Genomic DNA, 25482 nt, shown 5'->3' on the forward strand with positions numbered 1-25482 from the left:
AATTATCCCTAAGAAACCAACAACCATTTTTTTAAATTAAAAGAGTCCTCTAAAGAGTGTTTACAAGTATCAACATGAACCGTGACCCCTACTCTTACTTTATGTACGGTAATATAGGGACCACACTAACGGTGTTGCCTACCAAAACAAAACCCACCTACCTGTCACCCATTACTAATTTTCAAATACATTGGCATCGACTGATTGATTCATTCATCTATCACATGGAGTAACAAGGTAATAAAAGGAAGGGAAACTAAGGCGGCGTTTGTTTTCAATTTAAATACCGATGGGTGTAAAGCTTCACTTCTCATCTATAGGTGTTCCTTTGGCTTTGGGGGCATCCACAAGCAGTCAAGCACAGCCACCATGAGCCGGAGTTTTTTGGGCTGACTCCATCGTCCATCGATCAGCTATTGACTTCCTTCTCTTCCTTTTGCCGGTCAATACACGAATTCAGAATTTTCAGACTCCCATGTGTAGAAGGCACAGGAGGGGCCTCTTTGCATTGACGTTTCACCACACCCACAAATACATTCATTAATTTAATTTTTATCTTTTAAAATTTCTTACACCTGGTGCTCACACATACATCCTATCATGCATTGAAAATATCTTTCCTACTTATTAATTATTATTTATAGGAGATGTTCCTATTCACGGTGGATGTGCCTGTGAGGCACCAATTCGTGAGAAATAGATCCTGCTTTATTTACACCTTTCCCAATGCAAGGCTGTAAGAAATTGTACAAACGATGTAAATATGGGAACAGGATCTGCTTTTCACACATGGGCATCTCACAGACACATCTACCATGCATTGGGAACATCTCCCATGAATGATAACTTGTATGTATGAGAGATGTTAGTATAGGCGTGTGAAGCGCCCTGTGTGAGTAGATCCGGTCTCAGTAAGCACTGAAGCCGATTTCCTATGAACGAACAGGGTGCACGGCAGGTCCATTAACCATGTCATAAAGAGCATGTGACTCTGTGATTTTACACCTAACTTGGTTCATTAACCATGTCTCTGGTTCAAATATTGAATCTTATCCAAACGCAACCTAACTTATCACACTTTCAATCTCTCCTCACAAGAATAAGCATCTGGGGACCATCGCAATTCGCAAGCATCATCGTTTCTAAGTTGAGAATCGAGATGCATCGACTGAGCCTTCTCGTCATCGTCTCGGCCTGGTCAAGACAAAGATGCAGCTTCGAAGCTTCCCCCACATCAATTATTCAACCAAGCTCGTCGTTCCCCCAATTGATTGATTCATTGATTATAAATTCCAATTCCTGTTTAATTATACGTTGAAAATAAACCGAAACCCCAGAAACTACCCTTAATTTGAAACCTATACACCATTCATTAAGACCCGAACAATCAGAAGAGGAGAAAGAAAGAGGATCAAACACGTCATCTTCCTTTGGCAGGTAGGCAACAAAGAACAAACCCGTCTTCTAGTCTTTCACCCTTTTCTTCTTGTCTTATATTTGTAACCTTTCTCCGTTAATTAAAACCACCCAAAGACTGGATTATTCCTCAATATCCCATACCAGTTTCGTGATTCTCTCTGCTTGGTTTTGCTGCGTCTGGGATCTTCAGATTAAAGGGTGGTTTATTGTATTATTATGGAGTTCTTCAACAAAGCTCGGGCGATTAGACTCCGAAGCCACCTCGGGAAGTACCTATTTGCCGACGACGATGAAGAAACGGTTCGGCAAAGCCGTAATGGCTCCAGTCATAAGGCGAGATGGATAGTGGAGATAGTCCAAGGGAACAGCCACCTGATGCGACTTAAGAGCTTCTACGGCCAATATCTGACCGCCTCCAACGAGCCCTTCCTCCTGGGGATGACCGGAAAGAAAGTACTCCAGACAACGAAGTCGGACGCGTCGATTGAGTGGGAGCCCATTAAGGAAGGGTTTCAGGTGAAGCTTCGGACACGCGGCGGGAAATTCCTGCGCGCCAACGGTGGTACTCCGCCCTGGAGGAACTCCATAACTCATGATGTTCCTCATAGAACTGCCACTCAGGACTGGGTGTTGTGGGACGTCGATGTTGTCGAAATACCGGAATTCGAAGCCCAGTCGTTCTCTGATTACCAATCACAGCTATCAACTCTCTCTTCGCTCTCGCTGTCGGATGATGTGATGGGTTACGAACCTGGTTCACCCGAGTCCACGGCTTCCGCCGATCAGATTCCAAAACAACTAACCAGCTCGTGGTCGACGGTCTCAGCGACTGAGTCCCTCCAATCCGCATCTTCGAAAAAGGTTAGGTGTCTACTCTCTCTCTCTCTCTCTCCATTAAACCCGTTACTGTTTACCTTTTTTTTGGATCTCTCAAACAGTACAATCTGTCGGTAGAATCAAAGAGAACCTCTTAATCAGGATTCAGATAATTCAAGAATTCTGATAGAAAGCGCATTTATGACTTGACTTTATGGAAACTGGGCAATAAATTGCTTCTGTGTAACAGCCGTTACTGTTTCATCTATAAAAAGCCATTACTATTTCGACCACTACAGTTATTGCCGGTAGCATGATTCAGTTCAGCCGTTTAGGAAGGGAGAGGTCGAGTTGAGTCCACATCTCTATTAATAAGGTGTTAAAAAGCCTCTGTTAATATTTCCTTTTCTCGAATTTTCTTCAAACCCTTGCCTCTTCTCCACCCAAAAACCCTCCCCTCTTCGATTCTCATTAGACTCTCAGCAGCCTTCATTCAAGCAATGAATTAATTAAGCCAAGTAAGTGATTCAACTAACCATTTAATGAAGAAGAAACCGTACCGAATCCGATTGCATAATGGTGTTTTGAGTGGGAGGTAACCAGGAAGAATAATCTGATTGTTTAATAGAGGAAATCTGGGATTCAAAGGGTGTCTTTTAGGCTGTGTTTGGTTTGGTTGCAGTGCAATTTTATTTGCACTAGTATAAATGCTTGGGAGTGCAAATAAAAATAATGCAAACTGTGGTTTAATTTTGTTTTGGGTTTTATTTTATTCTATTTCAGGTCTTATTTTATTTCATTTGTACTGCAATCAAACAAAATAAAATAAAATAGATTGAAATAATTTGTATTATTGGCTTTGCATCACTTTGCAACCAAGCACAGCCTTAAGGGATAAATTTTCAGTTTCCTAGTTCTTAAGAGACTTGTTTAATGGTAGCAGTTTCATGATGCTGGTTTGGTCATTTTAATTGCCCCAGTTATTTTGGGGCATTTAAGAAACAGATGTCATAAAATGAGTGTGGCCGAAATGAAAATGTTGTCAAGTTTGTGAAACTAGGAATGGTAAAATTAAAAATAAAGCCACTAAGAATTAGTTCTAATTGGTGATAAAATGAGAAAATGTAGATTGAGATGATTTGGTCACATGCACAAACACCTTTTATAAAAGGTTCAGTTAAAAATCGAAGAAGGTAGAAGAGCTAGAGGTAGACCAAAAAGAACTTGTATAAAAATTATAAAAAATTATTTAAGCACCCATAATTTAGCAATAGATAATAATGATGTTGGTGGATTCTGAGCTTAGACGAACGAACGATGTCAAGGCATTTCAAGTAGGACCGAGGTTGGTGGATTCTGAGGTGCCACGTACGCTTTGTTTTTTGCCACGAGTCAGGATGTTAATAACAATTAGATTGACATGGACATGATACTAAATATATAGAACAGAATGGTGAAACAAGATTCATGTAGCCGGCACCTTAAAAGATGGAACATGGTTTAGATGATGAAGAAGAATTGTGGGAGAATGAGTAATGAATGAAAGTGAGAGATAAGCCAATGGTTATTACGATTCTTTTGATTGAAGCTTGGAGTTTTAAGATTGAAGGAAAATCCTTCAAAAATCGAGGACAATGTATATGAAAGGGATGGCAAATGCTGAAGATGAGTCAACTAGCATACTTGATTTGTGCACAAAGATATTAAATGAACCACGCTATGGAATTGGAACATAGTTGGATCGAGCTGGTCGGTTCTGACGTAGGAGAGAAATAGAGGTTTGCTTATACTCATATGGTATGAAGTAGAGTATTTGAATGGCAAATGCTATGGTGGGCAAAAAGGGTTTTTTCATATGGCATGAAAATAAACAGCAGCCAAGCCACACTTCATATGGTTCAATGGGCATTTGAAAAATTTTTTTGACACCTCTCCTTTAAGAATATTTATGAAGTACTTGCTTATTATATCCGTCTCACAGCACATCCCTACCGTATATTGGAAATATTCCCCCCCCCCCCCGATGATGACATCATACCACCATCGAGAGATGTTCTCGATACACGGCCTGGATGTGCTGTGGGGCGGAAATGTGAATTGGAATGCTTTTCTGCTGATACCTTGATACAATGCGTGATGCCAAGAAGGTTACAACTTACAACGGCCTCGGGTGAGATGGAGCGCGTGACAACCTTGTAAAATCTAATTCCTTCGAGTCTTCGAGCAATGTTAATATGGCATACACTATGAAACAATGTAATAAGTGGATCCTGATTTGTCATTTATAGCAGGTCCCACACAGAGTTCTATATTTACGGTGTATGTAATCCGAATTCATAGGGCCAAATCTTCTTGCGTTGGGAGGAACACGTGGATCCACGTCAGTTTATTTATATAAGTTGCATAGATAATCGTAATTGGTCACGAGGATTTTTTGTTTTTTTTAAAAAGTTATTGTCACATGGGATGGGACTTGGGACTTGGGACTTGGGACTTGGGAGTGGGACCACCGTATACTAGGCCAATTCAACGATCTAAGACCGGTTGGGCACGATACCTCCAGAAAGATAAATAGGAGGGAAGGGAAATAGTCCTTTTCACGGTCAATTTAAAGCCACGTCGCCCTACTTTGAAACATGGGAGACGTGGCCTTATTATCCATCGTCAAAAGGACCATTCCCCCCCCCCCCCCAGCATATTCTTTCATTTTCCGCAAGTGAGTAGAGTCTAGAGAGAGAGAAGGGGGACAGAGCGGAGCGGAGGTCGGAGGAGTCAAATGAAGACACGAAGGAAGGTGGTGAGAAGTTAAGAAAAGATAAGGCCGACCTTCTTCCTCAATCATTCCGCCCTCCTTCACTCTTTGTCAAACCTAACCCATCATTCAATTCCTTGTCCGGAGACGCGTTTTCTTTTTCTGGGACATTTACATGTATTTATTATATTATTCGATTCAGGCGACGAAGCCTTGATACAGATTTTATATATATTGTTATTTCTGATTCTGATCATTTCTGTATCTCTGCTATTTCCTTCATCTCATTTGATACGTTGCAGTCTTGAAATGGTTAGTTTGAATTTCTTTTATGTTATTTCTCTCTCTCTTTTATTCATCGTCATCACTCATCATATCTAGGATCTCGCGCACACTCATCTAATAATTCCTTTTCTCTGTTGGTATCAGAATGGAGAAATGGAAATTTTCCACAAAGCCAAGGCTGTTCGTCTCCGAAGCCACCACGAGAAGTACCTCTTCGCCGAGGAAGACGAGGAATCGGTGTCCCAAAACCGCAACGGTTCGTCTCGGAACGCCAAGTGGGGTGTTGAGTTCGTTGAAGGAGGGAACTATGTTCGTCTCAAGAGCTGCTATGGAAGATATCTCACTGCCTCTAATGAGGCCTTCCTTCTTGGGATGACCGGGAAGAAGGTTCTTCAGACTACACCCAGAAAGCTGGATTCCTCCGTCGAGTGGGAGCCCATCAGGGAAGCGTTTCAGGTTAAGCTCAGGACTCGCTACGGCAACTTTTTGCGCGCAAATGGCGGTGTTCCTCCTTGGAGGAATTCCGTCACTCACGACATCCCTCACAGAACTGCAACTCAAGATTGGATCTTATGGGATGTTGATGTCGTCGAAATCCATATCGATTCCCCCGTTCATCCTGCACAGACTGTTCCCCAGTCTGATGATACCTCTGATTCCGAACCAACTTCGCCTTCATCCATCTCGATTAAATCCAATAAATTATCAAAATTAGAGGTTCGTCTCATTTGATTCTTGCAGCATGCGCAGCATATAGATTTAGTACCTTCTGCAATCGATACTGACTTGTTAGTGGTTTTCTGTTTATTTCATTGCTTGCAGTCGAGTACTTATTTTGATAATTCACCACCAAAGCCTGATGGCCGGACAATCTACTTTCATATTATGGATGAGAATGGAAATGTTGACGAAGCCATTGAAGGTTCTTCGTTCATTTTCAAGGGGACTGGAGTGCATGAATTGAAGCAAAAGTTGGAGGAAGAAACAGGGATCGAGGACATCATCGTGTGCTCTCGCAACCGATTGGATGGAAAACTGTATCCCCTTCGCCTGCAGCTTCCTCCCAACAATGCTGCCATGCATGTCGTTGTGGTTCCACAAGCACCAAAATGTAAGTTCTTGCTTTTCCGCTTGACGCTTGGAATTAGTGTATCACTTTGTGTCTTCCTCCATGATTCTTTGAGCTCAGCTCTTTTACAAAGGAATTATTCTGCAACATATGCAGTTTGACCATGATGAAATGGAGATATACACACATAAACTTCATGTCTTATTTAACTAAAACACAATCCCAGGATTGAATTTCACTTATGCTACAGTAATCTAGTGTTCTTGATATGAGAAAGGTTTACTATATATAGCAAGTTGATTTCTATTCTAGCAGAAGAAACACCAGATTATCGGATCATTTTTTAATTTCAAGAAGGCTTGCCTAAGGGAAACTTTTTGGTTTTTCACTCTTATCTTGCTTCATCTTTCTTTGCTCTTTTATGTATTCACCACAAATTCGCCTTACATTTAGATACTGTAACCTTAATCTTGCTGACTGATCAAGTGATGATACTTGAATTTGATGGTATTGTCTGTCTTATGACAGTATGGTAGGTAAATTCTGTCTGTGCCATCTGGTCAGAGTGGAAAGTGTTAGAATCTTCAAAATTTACATCTAACTTTATTTGGGTTAGGACTTAGGAAATTGACGGAGAATCTAGATCATGCAGATGATGTTGATTCAGACACTAATGACTATTAGATTCATAGGGCAAGTTTGAATCTAACCTTTTATCATGATTTCTGGTCTACAATTTCATAAACTAGAGAATATAAGATATGATGAACAAGTAAAATACTATTGTGATGATTTATTATAATTTCACAATCTTATGGTTTGAATTTTTGAATCCCATCCATAATTTAACAAGTTTATATTATTTTTTATGCTGGACTGCAGGAGCAACACATTTTGCAAAAGCACGAAATTCAAAAGGAGTTTAGCTAGACATCACCTCATGTACAAATACAAAATTACAAAGTTTTTCTTTTTTTTTTTCGGGTTTTTCCCTTTTCCCTCTTAGCCATTGAATTACCAAACGGAAGTAATTAGTTTTGTCATTCATGAAAGATTGTAAATCTTCTATATCTTGAAAGCCGTAATGGAGGAGGATTGTTGTAACCTTTTTGCAAGATTTTTTTTCCTCAGTGCTTAATATGTAGAAGATTGATGATTTGGTGAGTATGATTCTCTGACTTAGATTTATTCTTTTCTTTCTTTTTTTTATGGCGCCTCCTAGACGAGGGCGCGTATTGGAGAATGTTGATTGATCACAGCGTCAAGGCATAATTGAAAAGAAAAGAAAGAAAAAAGATAGCAGTCTCTGAAGCTAACCAATCCAGGAACAAACCGAATAGTCTTGTGGCTCAAAAACTGCTCAAGTGGGTTGCATGCCGCCATGCTGAACTGCTTTATCCGGCGGCTATACTTTCCAGAAACTAGTCAAATAGCTCAAAGCATCAAGATTCAAAGACTGATTTCAACCATGCCAACTCCTGCTCGTTTTTCAAGCTTAGGTATTTTTTTTGTTTGATAGGACATGGAGCCAACTTATCAAATCCTTTATATCTATAGTTATGTGATATGTCATGAAAATGGACGAATTAATAAGAGGTCACAAACATCATCCGCATTACCCCATATATGGGGTAGTATTTCAGGGTCAGACATAACGTTAACATCAGAAATACTTCGCATTTACTTTTTCCTTTTCCATTTTCATTGGCATATGTAAAAACTGTACGGTACAGTATTGAGACCCAAAGGGCCGTTGATATTTTTCTATGCACAAAGACCTTAAATTGCAACTGGTAACATAAAACAATCTCTGATAAAAATCTAGCTCCAATAACCGGTCTTCCCTTGGGTAGTACTGCTGAATCCTTGAAACATTCTGCTAGTGACAGTAATATTCCAGTGAGAGAGACGAGCACAATAAGCTCCTTCAGCCCATTCATGCCAAGCAACAATCATATTCCACTCCTTCAACAATGCCTCCTTATTGGGAAAACCAAGTAAAAAAGAAAAGCCATGAAAACAGAAGAGATCCAACAGGTTGTAACAAACTTTTTCTGATGCAGATGTTGAGGCTCAATTCACTATGCTTCGGGGTTTCAATCGTCTGATTTCCTCAAATAAAATCTCTTTTAATACACTGTTTCTCCGAGAGGGCCAACTGCTCCTACAAAATCTTTTAAACTGGCTTCAAAACTTTGATCACTATTGAGAAAAGAATTGGACTTCTGCCACATTTGTGGGATTGACTATCATCAGCTATGCGTCACTATGAACAGAGAATGAACACTAAGCCACACTAGACTTGTAACACCCTGGTAGAGCAAGTACTGAGTGATCTCCAGGTAAGAGTTAATTTACAGCTTCAAAGAAAAGAACCTGAGGTTGTAAATGCCCTCTTTCGCACATGACAAGAACATCATGCCAACTGCCAATTACCTGCATGAATAAATTTCAACCATATAACACAAGTCGAGCATAATTGATGGGAAGAAATATCAGAACATAAAGATGTCTACCTTGACAGTTTTGTCATCATACATAATCCATCGCTCATGCTCATGACTGTAGGCAAAACAGTGATAATGTTGCCCATAATAGCATACCTACAAATTACATAAACAATAATCAGAGGGCAAGGAGGTAAATCGATTCTCAATAGGTTACCTCCAAAATATACAGAAAAAAAAAGCACAGAAAGATCAGTTTGTTTTAATTAATTGTTACATTTTTGGTTTAGGAGGTCACAACATTTAAAACATCAGTCCAGCAGAGGATGTATCACCCAGGTGAATATCTCATCTCCTTTTGATCTCAATGAACTGTGCCATTCCTACTCTTTTTCAATCTAAGAAGTTCCATGTTGACCCCTACTGCTGGAGTTAGTAATGCGTGTCAAGATTTAGCTTGAAAAGGAAAGCGTTCTCTTAAAGTTCAATATTTCTTTTGATTAGATTTTTCAATGAACTGTGCCATTCCTACTCTTTTTCAATCTGAGAAGTTCCATGTTGACCCCTACTGCTGGAGTTAGTAAAGCATGTCGAGATTTAGCTTGAAAAGGAAAGCGTTCTTTTAAAGTTCAATATTTCTTTTGATTAGATTTTTCAATGAACTGTGCCATTCCTACTCTTTTTCAATCTGAGAAGTTCCATGTTGACCCCTACTGCTGGAGTTAGTAAAGCATGTCGAGATTTAGCTTGAAAAGGAAAGCGTTCTCTTAAAGTTCAATATTTCTTTTGATTAGATTTTTTATATAGCCTTGTATGCACTCTCCAGGCATTTCATACTTTACCAATTGCTTGGGAGGAAAAGCAATTTGTTTTTATATGTATTTTGCCGTGTCCTTTCCTTCCCCTCTGTGGGAATCAATAGGATCTTGAATCAATTGTCTTGTTCCTTAGAATCAGCTGTATGGATAGTAATCAGGAAATGCACAAGGATTATTGCTATATACTGTGCATGGCATTAACCATTATTTGTAAATGCACATAGACAAACAAAAGCAATAGAATACATGGTTTCCCATTAGGAGAGATAGAAGAACTCTGAAATGTAGGCTATAAATTTTTTTGTGAATTAAGCATTTCTGAAAATAAACTTCCCATGATACTCAACTTAGAGAGTAACAAAATTATTCAACCACAACACCAAACTCCAACCATTGAGCTACTAATTGAAAAGCTTTTATTTCAGAATCTAGAATAAATGGAAAGATCCAGGAACCTAGCAACTAGTATGTTTATTTATTGCTTGCAAAAGAAAAGAAGCTTTAGGTCATCTTAACCAATGGCTGATATATACTTTGAGGTTAAGCTTACCACTGAAATTAGGCAATGTCGATTCCCTGGATCAAGGCCCCGGTACAAGACACCAATATCTAATTCAGTACTAAGAGCTGCTAGTGTAGCAGATATGTCATCCACACTCTCACTGGTATTCTGCCAACCTAGAACTGCAAGATGCAAATGCCAACAAGACGGTTGCATATTTCTTGAAAAGAAAGCACCACTAGTCACAATTCACAATGCAAAATTGGCAAGGTTCCAGCACTTTATTACCTGTTGTAAACACATGTGGAGGGCTTGAAAGAATATGATGGATATAGTTGAGTTTACCACAGCCTCCTGCCTCTGGATCACAGGCTAACTGGTGATTCATCTCCACAAGCTTCAAAAGCTCATCAAAAGAGCTATCTGCACACATAATCTGAGCGATGGGGTATTGTTTAGTCACTGTAATAGGCTTAAAACAGGTCAACTTTCTAACGCTTGAACCGTAGCAACTTCAAAGTCAAGTTCCAAACATTAGGATGTATTACATTATAACAAAGAGAAGGGTGATTAAAGTAGAACATGCCTTCATTGTTCGGAGAGCACTGGCATTGATGTTGTGAAAAAATGAAGTGTACTTTAGGTGTCTGGACTCCACACCACAGCTGTAGCAGTTCATTCGTTCAAAAATGTCCATCCCAAAAAGTGTATGCACTATACAAGCATTGCTTGCACAATCCCACGAGCCCAAGCAATTGCTTTCTTCTGAATCTACATCTGAAGCACCTGAACCAGATGTAAATGATCGATGAAGGCAGTCAAAAATTACTGCCAATACCTCAGAAGCATCATTCATTTGCCCCTGTCAATTAGAAATGCATTTATCAGTAATTATTAAACTAAAAAGAACACTATTCCTTAACACCCAATGTCTATTTTGTTGGTTCTGAAGGAATGATTGAAGATGCAAAGTCAGATTAAAAAAATGCTGCAAGAGACATCAGTACTTTCATCTGGATTTACCTCCTGGAAGAAATTACTATCAGGATACAAGTTGCTCAAGGCAATTCTCAAGCAAGTAGGAGCAACAGCTTCTCTTCGTGTATCCGTGGATGCCATGCTCAAGGCAGTAAAAATATCATATAATGCACAGACAACACAAGGATCTCCTACATGCACATGAGTTGATTCTGATCTCCTCAAGAACTCATCTCTAAACCGCCTTAAGTGCCACAAGGACTGTATTCCCAGGAAAGAGTTACCATTTCAGACAATTGAAGAAAAATAACAAGCAGACATATCATAGAAATGAAAAAAATGGGTAACTCTGAGATATGAAGCCAACCTGTATAATTACATTCAGAAAGCAATTGTATTCACCAACTTCATTTTTCAGCCCCATCCCAAACACATCTGTTCCATTTATGTTGTTGACCATGACATCATTAGGTGAAGACCCAAAATCTTCCACTTGTAGGGAGGTCTTTTGAGGTACTCTTGGCCTTGGAACATGGGGCAAATTTTTATGTGCTTGAAATGTGTCTGGTAATAGAATAACAGAAGTAAATTATCAGAATGCCACCAATATTACTTTGGGCTACATGAAACAGGTTAAGTGACAACAAAAGTGATTGGCGCCCTAGTAACAACTATTCTAACACAAAAAAAAAAAGATTATTTTAAATATTACAAATTCAATGCTTGAGCTTGTAGATTGGAAAGTTCCAGTCAAGCATGTACAACCAAAGGTAGTGACAAGGATGAGTCAAATATTTCTCCTAGTCAGATACTAGTCTTTTAAATGGTATAAGACAATAAATAAACAAGTAGCAAACTAAAAGGCATTGATCAATTCACTGGAATGTGTCTCTTGATGAACAGACCTACTTAAAAAGAATGGAATCAAAAATCATTTTCTTTAATCAATAACATGTTATTTCGTTAAAATTTAGGAATCAAAAATCATTTAGCTAGCAAGATGTGCTGCACACCATCACTCTGGGCAATCACGATAGATGTTATTCATATTTAATACAATACAAAGTTTTTCTTGTCCAATATCCATACTCATGAAATGTATTCTGGAACAAAAAGAACAAAGAAAGATTTGGTTTCACTGAACAATTAGTAAATCGATCAAGGAACCAGCTCAAAAGCATAACTAAATCCACGTAATTCCATGTATATGGTCGTAATTTCATATAATGTGGTTAAGCTTAATTAGTTGACACTATAACTTTAAAGTGTTACATCACACAAAACAGTAAAACAATGAAAGTTTGCAAGTGTTAAATTCTGAAACTAACTTCTTTCGGTTTTTTTAATAGGTGGTAACCATATTATATATTTTAAAAGAAAGTATACAAGGTGCCTACTGCAAGAAAAAAAGGGCAAGGAAAAATAAAAAAGACCTCTCTACCAACTATCCCTCCGTGTGCCTTAAGAAGAGCCAAGAACAAGACCATCAAAGATACACAAAATGAACCTCACAGTAGAAGCCTAGATAAAATAACAGATGACCAAACCACTCACCCTACTCTAAGCAAAGCCAATCTTACCTCCCCCCACCCCAAAATAAAAAGGTTATCTCCCACCCAATCCCCATATAAGCACTCTCGGACACTTACAGCCTTCCTCCAACAGCCAGAAATGATTAATTGAATGCCTCACAGGAAAATTAATTGGGTAAGATCACCTCCTTCCTCTGCTGAAGACTAGTCTTCATCAAATCTATAATTTTGATTATTGATAGAAACATTCTTAAATATTCTTCAGAAATTCTTGTAGGGACGATGTTTTTCTTTTTCAGTTTTGGGTAAAAGACTTAAACGTCCCCTGAAATTTCACCTAAATGCTGAAATGTACCCTCGCTTTTCAAATTGGACTTAGACATCCCCTCATAGATAACATCAGCAGACAAACTTCCCATCTGTTAACTCTCCATCTTTGTCTGTTAGCATGTGGCATAATGATCTGTTTAAGAGAGTTAGAGAGGGAGAGCTATTTCAGATGTGATGTTCCTCTGTTGAGCCCTTCAAAATTCATACTTCTGATTGCAATCCCTGATGGTAGACAGCAGACAACATTGTGGTGAAGCCATAATAAAAATAAGAAATTTAAGTTTTTGGATGCTGAATTTGAGAATAATATGCAGATGTGCCTTTAGCTTCACAGGAGACTGTTGAACCTTCTAGTTGTATGTTACTCATCAGGCATTGGATGCCAGTATCATAAATAGCAAAGTCAAGAAAGGAAGAAAGACCATTTTAAGTAATGCACTTCATGTATATGTGTAAATTTGTGAAACATGAAACTGAAGGAAAATGAGGATGAGTTGCACTGCTTTTTGAATCCTTTTCTTTTTCAGATGTTCTTGTCTAGATAAAAAAGTTTTTTGCTCCTCTCTGCTGAGCCTTCTTACCACTGTAGGGAGTCAAGTTTTTTGGTAAATATACACAAACAAATGTGAGCATGAAAGGTACCCTTTTTCAGTTAGATTTTTTATTTCAGATTATTTTTCATTAATTTACAGACAAGGAAGATAGATGGATTAGTGGATAGATGCAGCACAGTCATCAGTCAAGTTTTCACCATTCCAAGGTTGAAGATGATGGGGTTTTTTCTCTCTAAATTAATTAGCAATCAAGCCCAGGGTATATTACTCATTTTTCTTTCTTGTCAGAGATAACAGTTTATAAATCAGAGGGGAGGTCTAAGTCTAATTTGAAAGTGAGGGGATGTTTCAGTGTTTAGGTAAAATATCAAGGAAGTCTTAAGTCTTTTACCCTTCAATTTTTTATATTTCAACAATATCTGTGGCTTAATCCAAAATATGCATGCTCAAGCATGATACCCTGCTATACAGGTTAACAAGCATCTTTTTCAGATGCTCAAGCATGATACCCTGTATCTCTATTATTCTATCAGCTTCTTCAGTTCTGTATTTTACTGAAATGTTTTTTCATTAACACTCAAAAAAATGAAGGGGGAAAAAGAAAAAAAACTGGAACACGAGATGACAAAGTTGAATGTTTTGGAGCCCCTATCTACCACCAAAGGATACAGATAAGTATAATGAGCAAAAATTGCAAAACATGTTTTCCCACAATCCTAAAGAAACTGTATACAGTATTCCATTCAACATGAAATACACACGTGAAACAAGAAAAAAAATTGTAAAATTGCATTACCAAGACTTTGGAGTACGGCTTTTTGAAGGTCAGCTTGGAACCTTTCCTCATCATCCTCTTCTGCATGTAGCTGTCTCAATGTTTTTGTTGCATTGTCTCCAGGATATGAATCAACTAATTTTCCCACAAAGAAAACCATGTCATATTTCATATTTTAAGGGCATATGATTACTAAGATTTTCATATAAATCACAACAAGATATGCAATCTCTTAAAAACAGTTGGAAAATCTCTTCGAGATAAATAACATGACATGGAAGATATTGGTAGCTAAAGTGCTTCATTTTATGGATTGATTAAGCAATAAAATATTATTTAAAAAAAATAATGACGGAGAGATATAACAGAAAGGGAAAACAGAATCCACAAAATCATATACTCAGATACTGGCAGTTTAATCATATATTCAAAAAGAACCAGGTCTACCTTAAAGGGATCCTAATAGCCAAGCAAAAGTCACCCTCTAATCTCCTACAACAACATTGGATATGTCTCATCCATTTCCAACTTAACATGGCCAATAAACAGTATGAAGTAATATTGTGGAAACAACCAAATTACCAAAAGTTGTACTTGCTTTATGTAGAAATTATACCAACCCGACAATTAGGAGGGAAGAATATATTAATAAGAAAGCAGTGGGGGAAGGGAGAAATGTGTGGGAGGAAGGAGAAGGGCGGGAAGAGGACCTTGTCAAGGAATAGTGAATGGAGTTGCCTGAAAGCTAATGAGGGAGGGGTGGGGTGTTTGAAGGTGAAAATGAAATTTATATATTGGAATGTACGGGGATAGGGAGAATGAGGGAGAAGAATTCTAGTGATGTTTGCTGAGATACATACACCAGATTTTATTTTCTTCAAGAAACGAAAGTGGAAATTATGACTTTAGCATGAAGGTTGAAGTTGAACTATGGGGTTATAGTAATGGGGAGTGGGTGGAGGTGAACGTGGAGGGCCTATAGGGTTTTTGGTGGTTACAACAATAAAGCTTGGACTTAGGGGATAGTTTTTCGGGTAAGTCTTGGGGTTACAAATATGCAACTTGGATGATCTGTTCTGAATTGGTGTTTCTCTTTTGTTGTTATGTTTGTAGGTTTTTCCTCAACACCTACCCAGTTTGTGCTTTGTTTTTTCCTTGTAATGAAATTTTCTAATGTTTACTTATCAAAACAAAAACATCTAAGAAATTGAAACATGAACATAATAATGAACTCATTCAAACAATATAACAAGGAATAACAAACTTTGTTTTTGAGCCACTGTCCCTAGACAACAGCCTGAAAAAACATGCATCACAAAGCATGTGAAGTGAACCTCAGACCTCAAATGTGAAACACAGATTTACAGTTCAAAATAAACATTGCACAAAAATACACTATGCTAATAATGAGTTTCAAGATTGGGAGAGGGGGGAGGTTGCTAGCCCCAGACATACTTGGGTGAAACAACATGCAAATTATTGAACAAAAACAATACATAAAATATGCAAAACCTTAATTAAAAAAGATTAATTGCTTTAGTTTTATTGGCATAGACCGAAACACATAAACATAGCATATAACTATATAAGACAAATTCAAAGTCAAAGAGAAAGCAAACAGAAATGGATTGTACAAAGGTGCTTAAAGCACTCAACAATTCAAGCATGTGAAACTCTCAACCAGGCAGTGGAATTTTTTTTTTTTGGTGTCAGTGGAAATATTGGACATCCAAAAATAGGAAACATGCCAGGAAGGCCATATGAAAATATTGTAAAAATTATTGACATGGTGGAAACATTGTGAGATACAAAAATATAGAATGATATTCTATGAAACGATAAAAGAAGCATAGGTACAATTTTATAAATTATTGTCTTGTTCCAAATCATCAAACAAAGCTAGGAAACAAAAGTTAATAGAGAAAATAATACACTGCAAAGTTGAAATTAAACTTTAAGAGTCAATATAATACAGTGTGTTGAAGCAAAATGTGAACTCATAGAAAGTGCAAGTAGTTCTAATAGATCAACCAAATAACCTAATACACAAATAAAACGAAGATTCAACTTACTAGAAAGAATTTCAAACTGGATCAAAGTGATAATCTTGTCATTGAGCAGACAAATATACTGCTACTCCACAGACACATAGGGACACACCAAAAAATGTATAATCAATCAACTGGACTAATTAAAAGGGTAATGAATCAGGTGGTATTCATCAAAATTCATAGGGGTTTTGAGTGGTCAAAGCTCTTCCGGCATCATAGATTTACCATATATGTCAACTCCAGTATATTTTTTGTTGGTATCCATGTTAGATGTCTTGCATTCCTAATCCCAAGAGCTTGAAGCCTTAAGGGAAGTGGTGGGCTGATGGGCCCAAACAAGATCATGTTGGGGTATGGGCAAAAGTATCAATATGTACCAGTGCATATTGTACAATATGGATATCGGTTTTGAACCCACCGATATATAAAGAATTGGTTGGTTTCAACTATAATAAATGTTATGTGACTTCCCTTATGAACTACTCATAGATTAGACTCAAACTCAACTCAAGAAATCCTTATCCCAACTATATGGGGTTGGCTAAATGAATCTTTTTTTTCTTAATGGATGTTGGCTACATGAATCTTGCTCCACCATTCTGCTACACTCAGTCTCCACTACTTTAACTTTTGTCTAGCTCTTCTAAAACTTTCAATTTGCAGCAGATCACTTCTTAGATGTCTTCCATGCACATGAAGAAACTGTATTAGCCTACTTTTCCTCATTTTATCACTTAATGGGGCCACTCATAGATTCCAACAAATATGCCCATCTTTATTCATATCTTTTTTTAGTTTTACCACTCATTTATCTAAACATTTGCATCTTTGCAACACCCATTTTGTAGACATGCTTCTTTGCTGAGCAACACTTCTACTCTATACAACATTGTTGGTGTAATAGTCATTATACAGATATATCTTTTAAACCTGAGTGATATTTTCCAGTCACACAACACTTCAAATGCACCCAAAATCCCAAATCCATTTTGCCAATCCTACTCTAATTATATTGACAACATCTCCATCAATATCTCCATTGTTATGAAAAAAGAAACCAAGAAAACAAAAGAGTTCACATTGAGGTATTACTTGGTATCTAATCCTAACTGTACCCAAGTTCTCACTCTTGTAATTCTTAACTTTACTTTGCATCTATTCTCCTCTAGCCCTACTTATATCTTAAAACTTTTATATCCTAGAGCATCTCTCAATAGATCTAATTTTGCATTAAAACCCCTTATAGTTTTGTCAATATATAATATGCCATCAGCAAACTATATGCACCATGTATTAACATGATTAGTCAATTCATCCATGACTATCCTCCAAAAAAATCAAACTCAAAACTCATATACACAAATACATGCACTGCAACCTGGTGAAAAGATCTAGACAGAATGGTAAATAAGCAAGCAAAGGCTTAAATATGAAAGAAACATTTACATGCTTAATTATTAGGCTTAGAAGAGATCTAGACAGAATGGTCTGTAATTTTAATTTCGTTATGCTTTCACCAGATTTTTTCTTTTTTTTATCTTTTTACGAATGGTAAATTTGTAGCATATACCACAAAAAGGAGGGCAAGAAACTCCAAGCTTACAAAGCATTTTACATGGTTAATGCATTGGAACCATGTAAACCTATATGCATGTATCCTCCTCTTTATTATACATGAAAAAAGAATTGAGGAAGGTATCCTCCCACTGGTTCCTAAATGATCATGGGAGGAACCTTCAAAATCTTCAACTATCAAAACCCACTGAACCAGTAATGTTTCAATCTTCCCCTTGAAGGCATTAGAATCTAAGCTCTTTTTCAAATATGTTTTCACCAGACTGTTGTGCTCATACATTTTGAAATTTCTTAATTTGATGATGTTCCCACCTTCTTTCATGAAGGCCTTAGCAATGATTTAAAAGGCGCGCCTAGGCACACAGGCGAGGCACATTTTAGGGTATGCGCCTCGCCTAGGTCCTAGGCGCACACCTGGTGCGCCTTGCAACTCAGCCCAGGCATGCGCCTTTTGAAAATTTGATGCTTTTTGCTTTTTTTGAACATAGCGGCTGGGCCGGGGGCTCCGCCCCCGAACCCCCATGCCACGCCCCTCGAGGCAAGCCCAAACAATCTGAGAACCCCCTATTTGCTAATGTTATTCATTCATTCATTGCAATAAAATATCTTCTTAAAAGGCAATGAAAGTTATAAGTTCATTATTTTTTGTGTGAGAACTAAGAATTTAACACCTAACATGGACTTGTTTGGGCTTGCCTCAAGGGGCATGGCACAAAGGCGGCTCATAGAATCAGGAATGTAATATGTTTTACAATACATTAGCTACTTGAAGTAAGCAATTGAGTGAAAAAAGAGATTAGAGGTTTTACATGCTTGAAAATGTTTTATATGTTTGATTTTTATTTTTAAATTCTCATTTGAATATGCTTTACATCTTATGCTTATGTATTTTAATTTTAGATAATAAGTTTTTTAAAACATTTATAATTTATTTTAAAATTCAAGTTTATATTTTTTATTAATATTATGTTTAATATTTTTTTTTTGAATTTTTTTAAATTTTCTGACATATTTTTTTTATTTTTTAGCATTTTTTTTATTTTTGCGCCTTGCTTCAAAAAGGCGCACGCCTCGCCTTGTGCCTAAGGCGCAAATTGACCTCTGCACCTTTTTTGCGCCTTGCGCTTTTAAAACACTAGGCCTTAGAAGCTAACATTTAAAGAAGCTGAGTAGGAATTAAGAATCGGTTTGTATATCAGTTCCCTTTTACCACTATGCATTCAAGTTGGGGGCGAGAGGAATTCAGACATTTTAACCAAAAGGAAAATCGGTTCTATGAAGGGATTTAGGAAATACTTTTTCCTTTGGCTTTCAATCCACATAGGATCAAGAAAGTCCATATCATCGTTCTATTAGTCCAGATTCCATATACTATATGTGAGCACATCGTATACCATTCTCTCGTGAATGAATCATGCTTGCACACATAGATATATCACTTATCTTCTTAGAAATAATAAATAAAATGAAGGCCCTAAAACGGAAATCTGAATCTTATTTTGGGTTCTGATGCCAAATGGCTATTCAGAATTCAATAGTGTTGGGGCTTATGAATCATTCAAGATGTTAGCATTTTACAACAATACTTCTAATTTTGTTTACTGGGGCTCTGCTTGCTGAATATTTCTCCTCATGCAGAAGGCAATTCATGTCTCTGCAAGGAGAGAAAATGAGCTAGTGGGTTATTTGGGAAAGTGTATGGGTTTGGAAAGAGGAGTGTGCTTATGCTTTTTTGGGCTAGTTATGCATATCCAGATCACTTTTTTAACTGCTTTTGTCTGTTTAAACTTTTGCATAGGCTTTTGGGGCTATTCTGGTGGTACCATCACGTTTCTAAAATCTTTATAATTTCATTTGTTATTTATCAAAAAAAAAAGGTGAAACTGTGGGATACCATATAAATATTTCCTCTTTCAGGCATTCATGGATGCAGCTCAATAAACTCCACCAAGGTCAGAAAAAAAGGCCCAGGGAGAGGGAAGAAACAGATCTACAGCACAAAATAAGATCATACTCACTATTTCCACTTTGAAGATTCTCCAGACCTCTAACTTGCTTTTTGGTGCAACCCTCGGTTTGCAAACTCAACACTTCACCATTTTCTTTCTCAAATGGCAAGCCTCGAGGATTTCCATCGAGAGACTTGGTAGAACTATTACGCCGTTTACTTTGCCTTCCTGCCCGTCGATCAGAAGGCAAAGCACCATTCTCTGGATTTCCTTGGTTGGGTAAGCCTGCACAAAACAGACAATTGCAAAAATAGCTTCTGATTAACATAACCCTTCTAATTAACAAGGAACTACATCAAAAATATGGACAACAAAAGTAATAACAAGGAACCAAATCAATTAAAGTTAGAGTTTTATTATAGGAGTGCTAACCTTGCCTAACTTGGCCATGAGAGTGACCATGTGCTTTCTTAATCCGCTGAATTCCAGAGTCAGTAGAGGATTTACTTAGCATTGCAGTTCCTTCGGCATTGTTTGCAAGCATCCTTCCTGAATCCTTTGGCACCCCAAATGCCAATGTATCTTGATTAGTGTAAGGTCCACAAGGCTTATCTCGGTAACTTAGAGAGACCCTCCCAACCTGTGCATTCAGTAGCATGTCATGCTTCACAGAGTATTTTGTAGAGCAATCCAATTCAACCGCCTGATTTTCCTCAGGTATAAAAATTTGAGAATTAGAACCACCACGATCTGTTCCCTTCCAACTAGTTGGAGATCCATCAGCACCAGGCAAGCATACTGGCTTAGAATGTCTTAATTGCCCATGTGCATTTTTATCAATAGCACTGCAGTCTGAATCAATGTACATTCCCTCTGCTGCTACATTCTCCATTGTTGTTCCACTAGCTTTCCTTTGTTGCTCCGCAAGGTGCTTCTGTTTGGCCTCATTCTCAATTCGCCTTTGATACTCTAGTGTTTCTTCAAGCTTTCTCTCCTCTGCTTCAAGCTCAATCCTACGTCGAAATTCCTCCTCCTGTTGTTTCAGAGCATCACAACTTACAGAAACAGCCTCAAAACCTAGATGGTTCTCATCTGATGCAACCGGAGAGTAACTGCTGTGAAACATAAATTTCTATTATACAACAATATGGTAGTCATGCTAATAAAGAACAGAAAAGGATTCAGTATCTTCAATAGAGTGCATAGTTATGCCTATGAGGGGCAAAAGAGGGACATACGCCTGTTCCTCAGTTTCCTGATGGAGAAGCTGCCCGCCAACACCAGTAGCCTGCAAAGTTCCAAAAATATCAACACTACACTATAGAATAAGTTTATAAGATACTACGGTCCTAATGAAAGAAACAGAACCACACCCGACACAGTTAAAACCTTTAAATCCTTAGGTTTTCGGTAATCCTTGCTCTTTTTCTTATCCTTTGGTTTCTCCTGTAGCTGTTTCAAATGATCACCTCCTCTACTAACATTCTTCTTAGAATCAAGTGCAAGTTCAGCTAAAAATGCTTCTCTTGCAGCATCAGACTTCTCTGTAGCATCTTTGTCAACCAGCTCTTCCAAGTGTGCCTGGAGAAGATAGATAAAAATAGAGATGTAAAACTATATGCAAAGATGAGAAATATAACCTTAATCCATAAAATTAAACCACATACTGACCCTCATGAATGACTTCACAAGAGGCAACACAATTGCCCGGTAATCATGGGCTGACAAAGGCCCAAGCTTAAGCTCCAACTGTTGCATGCCAGTGACATTCCGCATGATCCTTGCATCAATTTTGCTGAGCTGCAGACTTAAAACAGTAAGACAAAAGAGCAAAGAAGCTGTCTTCTGGTTTTTGTTTTAAAGATATAACTAGAAAACAAAGACCAACCTCTACAGACAACTGTTCTTTTTGTTTCTGAATAGCCACTTCTATGCATGTGTCTGTCTGATGCACATAATCCTGCATTCTCCAATCATCATCTTCTCCACAATCCAAGTCACATAAACGGGTAGTTACACCAGTCAAAGGTTCCTCATACCCAAACTGATTAACATTAAGATTTTGTGCCTCTTTGAGGACATTTGTTATGGCATCCAACTCAAACCTACTGTTGATAAGAGTGACATCATTATCCCTCTCAACAAGCTCTTCTTGCCGCTTCCTCAGGACTGCCTCGTAACTTTGAGAGGCAAATTTCGTGATGTGTTCCCTTTTCTTAAACTCTTCGAGGCACAGACTCTCAACTGCTTGCAACGCTTCCTCATAGCTCAAATGCTCACATTTCCTCTCACACAAACTTTGCAGGAGGTAGAATTCCTTCTCAAGCATTTGGAGTACTTCCATTCCTTGATTTGTTTTCTCTTCTCTTAGGCGTGTCCATGATGTCAATTGCTCCCCACTTGATGGACCTGTAAATATCCAGGACAATAGAGCATCACTATCCGGTAGTACCCCATCTCCATGATCACGAATAAGAACAGGAGTTGCTGCAGAACCATCATCTGCATGAGCACTATGGTATCTAACTGGAGTAAGTTCCCCTTGCAGTAAACGTTCGTCCAAAAGGAGAGAAGAGGAATCACCGGTAAGAACAATTCTCTCTTTAATTTCAGAGCCTGGAGTACCACCATGTGTATCATCCCCAGAAATATTCTTCTCAGAATATCTGCCTAAACCACAAGAATGAGAAAGCTCCTGCAAGAACTTAAAGATTTTCCTAAGCTGAGAGGCCCCTAAAAAGCATATGCACAGTGGTGTTTGGTCCAAGCCATGGTTCAGAATTTGAGAACCCGGAGCAAGACTCTGAAGCTCATCCATCGTGTATTGAATTACCTTGTTAAGATGGCTTGCAGCAAGATATTTATGTCTCAGAAGCAACTGGAACATACCATGAATTCTTTCTAGGAGCTTTGCACGCTCAGAATCATCTGATAATGGCCAACTCTGTGCAAGGTAATATTCCTTCGACCACCGGTTCCCATCATATTCCCTTAACTCAAAGTTGGAAAGGTCATCATGGATTCTGCTTTCCAGATGAATACCATTGCTAATTTCCCCTGCCTTGGACTCCTCATCTGGTTGTAACTTCTCCTCACCAGGAGAAGAATCCCATGTATCTTTAAAGCACCAACCATCATCAAGACACTCCTTATTCCCATGTTTGTGGTTCCTGGTATCAGATCCATCTAGGGCTCTAGGCGATTGGCATTTCAATTGATCTTCCAGCATGTTTAGTGCAGCAGGGGCATTGATAGGTTTCCATGAACCATTGACAAGCATTTCCAGCCAATCAGTGTCAACTTCTTGAGGTAAGACTGATTGCAATTTAGGCGATAGGTTCCCCATGTGCTCCCGCACAACATGCTGCATGTGTGAATCACAATCAGTAAATTTCTCATTGCAGCGACAGCACGACCAAAACTTCCATGTCTTATGGGACTCGGCAAAAAATAGAGCTTCTGATAAGACCTCAGACGCCAAACCATCCTTAGATGAACTAAAATGAGCCTTGAGATCACGAACACTTATCTCAAGCAAGCTTTGTTTCTTATCAAGACTCATAGAATTCCAATAAGATCGAACTTGATCCATTCTGTCTGCTGAAGAAGAAATCTTCCGTAAATTTGCATACTTGCGGCGCTCTCCAACTCGATGGGATGACCCAGAAGATGATTCCGAAGGCTTCTCCTCGTCATTCTGGGATTGGGAAGAGCCAGATTTCTGTTGCAATAACCTCGCAGCAGCAACACGCACCTCAATCTCTTTCCTTCTTTCTTCAGGCGTCTTAGTGGCTTTCTTGATCTCATTGGGCCGCCTAGTTTGAACCAGCCTGACCTCCATGGGGTCTTCTGGTAGCCGTCTCATCGGAATCAAACGAAACTTCTCTTCCCCAGTCCCATTGCCGAGATTCTTCATCCACGTAGAAATAGAAGCAATGTTTGATTTCTGAATGAGCGAACGAAGTTCCTGCTGCACATGGGCGATCCGAGCCTCGGGTGTAGACAGCTTCTGCTGGCTCTCATCCTGCAAGCTCTCTTTGGCAGGATCAACAGGGTTCAGAATCGAAAGCGCCCGCTCACACTCCTGTACAACCTCCTCATAGCCCTTGCTATCGTTGGATGCCTCGTACAGCAGATTGGCATAGAAGTGGGAAAACTCAATTGAGTTGGGGGAGAGCAAAACAGCGCGTCGAGCAGACTCAATTGCGTTCTTGAGGTGTCGCTGCTTGGCATTGGGGTCCTCAATTAGGGAAGCCACCTTGACACAAACAGTCCCCTGGACGCGGTGAAGGAGAGCAGAGTTCTCATGGCGGAGACAAGACTCTTTCATCAGTCTCAAAGCCTTGGTGTGGTTTCCTCGCCGAAGAGCGGTGAGGGCTCGCTCGCATTCGAGCTTGACCGCAGAGTACGACGAAGCATCCGATTGGACGGTGGCTTCGATCTTACTGGGCTCCTGTCTGGAGTCATCAGAGGGACCGAGATTCGTCGAACGCTCCTCTTCGGCGGAGCCCAGACCGTCGGCAGCATCGGTAGGGACCACCGTAGCAGGAGCAGACGGTTTGGAGCGCGGAGAAAAGTTGCGCTTCTTATGCCCCATTAATCAATTCACGGTGCATGAATACCAACAACACCAGAAAGATATACAATCTATAGAAAATGAAGACCCTTTACTTGATGAAACAATCACATAAATAAAACATATATCTAGTCTATAAAGAAAAGGGGGAATGAAATGATGAAGCTTGAAGTTTGGAGTCTCGCCTGGATCGTCGGCGATTGATTAGTTGCTGTGATCTCTGTTTTGCAGCTCGTCTCTGTATGTGTCTAACTCCCCTCTCTCGCTCTCTCTCACGGTCTCACCTACCAATAGGTAGACGGTGAGATTGAGATGTTTTCTGTTTAACCCTTTTGTGTTTTGCGGAATTATTCGCTTGCAGATGAAGATGATTCAGAATCGACTCCACCCACACTTCCCTCTCTCTCTCTCTCTCTCTCTCTACTCTATCATGACCCTTCGATAGCAAATCCTACCCTGTATCAGAGCGGGGACACTAAAGAACCCAATTTATAAATTAGCGGAAAAATGCACATGTTTTCTTTTCTGGACGACCTTTTTGATAATTGATATTCCTTTGCTGTACGTTTCCTCTTTTGCCACGTGGATCGTTAACCAATCTCCACCGTCCAATTAGATACAAAACCAATTGACGGGCCAGAACACACGTCATGAGGTGGCCCCTCATTGGACGTCTAGATTCCTTTGGTGGACATCCATCTAAAGAAGTAAAGATATGTATCACAAGGAAAAAAAAAACAAAAAACTAAACGAGTAAAATAAAGAAAATATGACGTGACCCTTCATTTTCTATTTATTACTAAATTTCTTAATTACCAAAAAAATATTATTAATTTCTTGAAAGAAATCTTTGATTACGTCATTTGTTTGACAATAAATGTAAAATAATTATTATCTTAAACTTAAAACTCGATAATATAAATTCTCATTATTTTCTTTTACAATATATAATATAAAAGCTTGGAATTCATTATTGAAGAAACTCTGCAACCAGAGTTGACTGGTACTAGAAGATCACGAAAACTACATATTAGGGTTTGTTTGTTTTTATATA

General features: G+C 38.6%; 2 protein-coding genes across 6 annotated transcripts; one reads left to right on the forward strand and one right to left on the reverse strand.

Annotated features, from left to right (window-relative positions):
- Positions 1 to 1050: 1050 nt before the first annotated feature.
- On the forward strand, positions 1051 to 7756 carry LOC104608044 (uncharacterized). 3 transcript variants are annotated; one of them, XM_010273897.3, is made up of 5 exons: positions 1298 to 1437; positions 1610 to 2280; positions 5417 to 5989; positions 6095 to 6383; positions 7564 to 7756. In XM_010273897.3, exons 2-5 carry the CDS (start codon positions 1636 to 1638, stop codon positions 7611 to 7613), a joined length of 1557 nt encoding a protein of 518 aa, XP_010272199.1. In that variant the 5' UTR covers positions 1298 to 1437; positions 1610 to 1635; the 3' UTR covers positions 7614 to 7756. The 3 variants fall into 3 exon arrangements, with proteins under 3 accessions (XP_010272201.1, XP_010272199.1, XP_088742709.1); XM_088886583.1 differs by lacking the exon at positions 7564 to 7756 and adding an exon at positions 7224 to 7508; XM_010273899.3 differs by lacking the exon at positions 7564 to 7756 and adding an exon at positions 7224 to 7508 and having other exon boundaries at positions 1051 to 2280.
- A 242-nt stretch (positions 7757 to 7998) lies between these two features.
- On the reverse strand, positions 7999 to 24941 carry LOC104608045 (uncharacterized). Of its 3 annotated transcripts, none has more exons than XM_088886581.1 (15): positions 24614 to 24941; positions 21741 to 24499; positions 21524 to 21652; positions 21242 to 21433; positions 21091 to 21140; positions 20285 to 20964; positions 19922 to 20137; positions 14299 to 14412; positions 11454 to 11650; positions 11132 to 11347; positions 10695 to 10970; positions 10397 to 10544; positions 10157 to 10290; positions 8858 to 8944; positions 7999 to 8777 (listed from the first exon to the last, which is right to left on the reverse strand). In XM_088886581.1, exons 2-15 carry the CDS (start codon positions 24447 to 24449, stop codon positions 8691 to 8693), a joined length of 5235 nt encoding a protein of 1744 aa, XP_088742707.1. In that variant the 5' UTR covers positions 24450 to 24499; positions 24614 to 24941; the 3' UTR covers positions 7999 to 8690. The 3 variants fall into 3 exon arrangements, with proteins under 3 accessions (XP_088742707.1, XP_088742708.1, XP_010272204.1); XM_088886582.1 differs by having other exon boundaries at positions 19949 to 20137; positions 20285 to 20967; positions 24614 to 24896; XM_010273902.3 differs by having other exon boundaries at positions 20285 to 20967; positions 24614 to 24896.
- Between the last annotated feature and the right edge of the window lie 541 nt (positions 24942 to 25482).

This window comes from Nelumbo nucifera, chromosome 4 (genome assembly GCF_055504915.1).
Source record: "Nelumbo nucifera cultivar China Antique chromosome 4, China Antique-T2T, whole genome shotgun sequence".
NCBI lineage: Eukaryota > Viridiplantae > Streptophyta > Magnoliopsida > Proteales > Nelumbonaceae > Nelumbo > Nelumbo nucifera.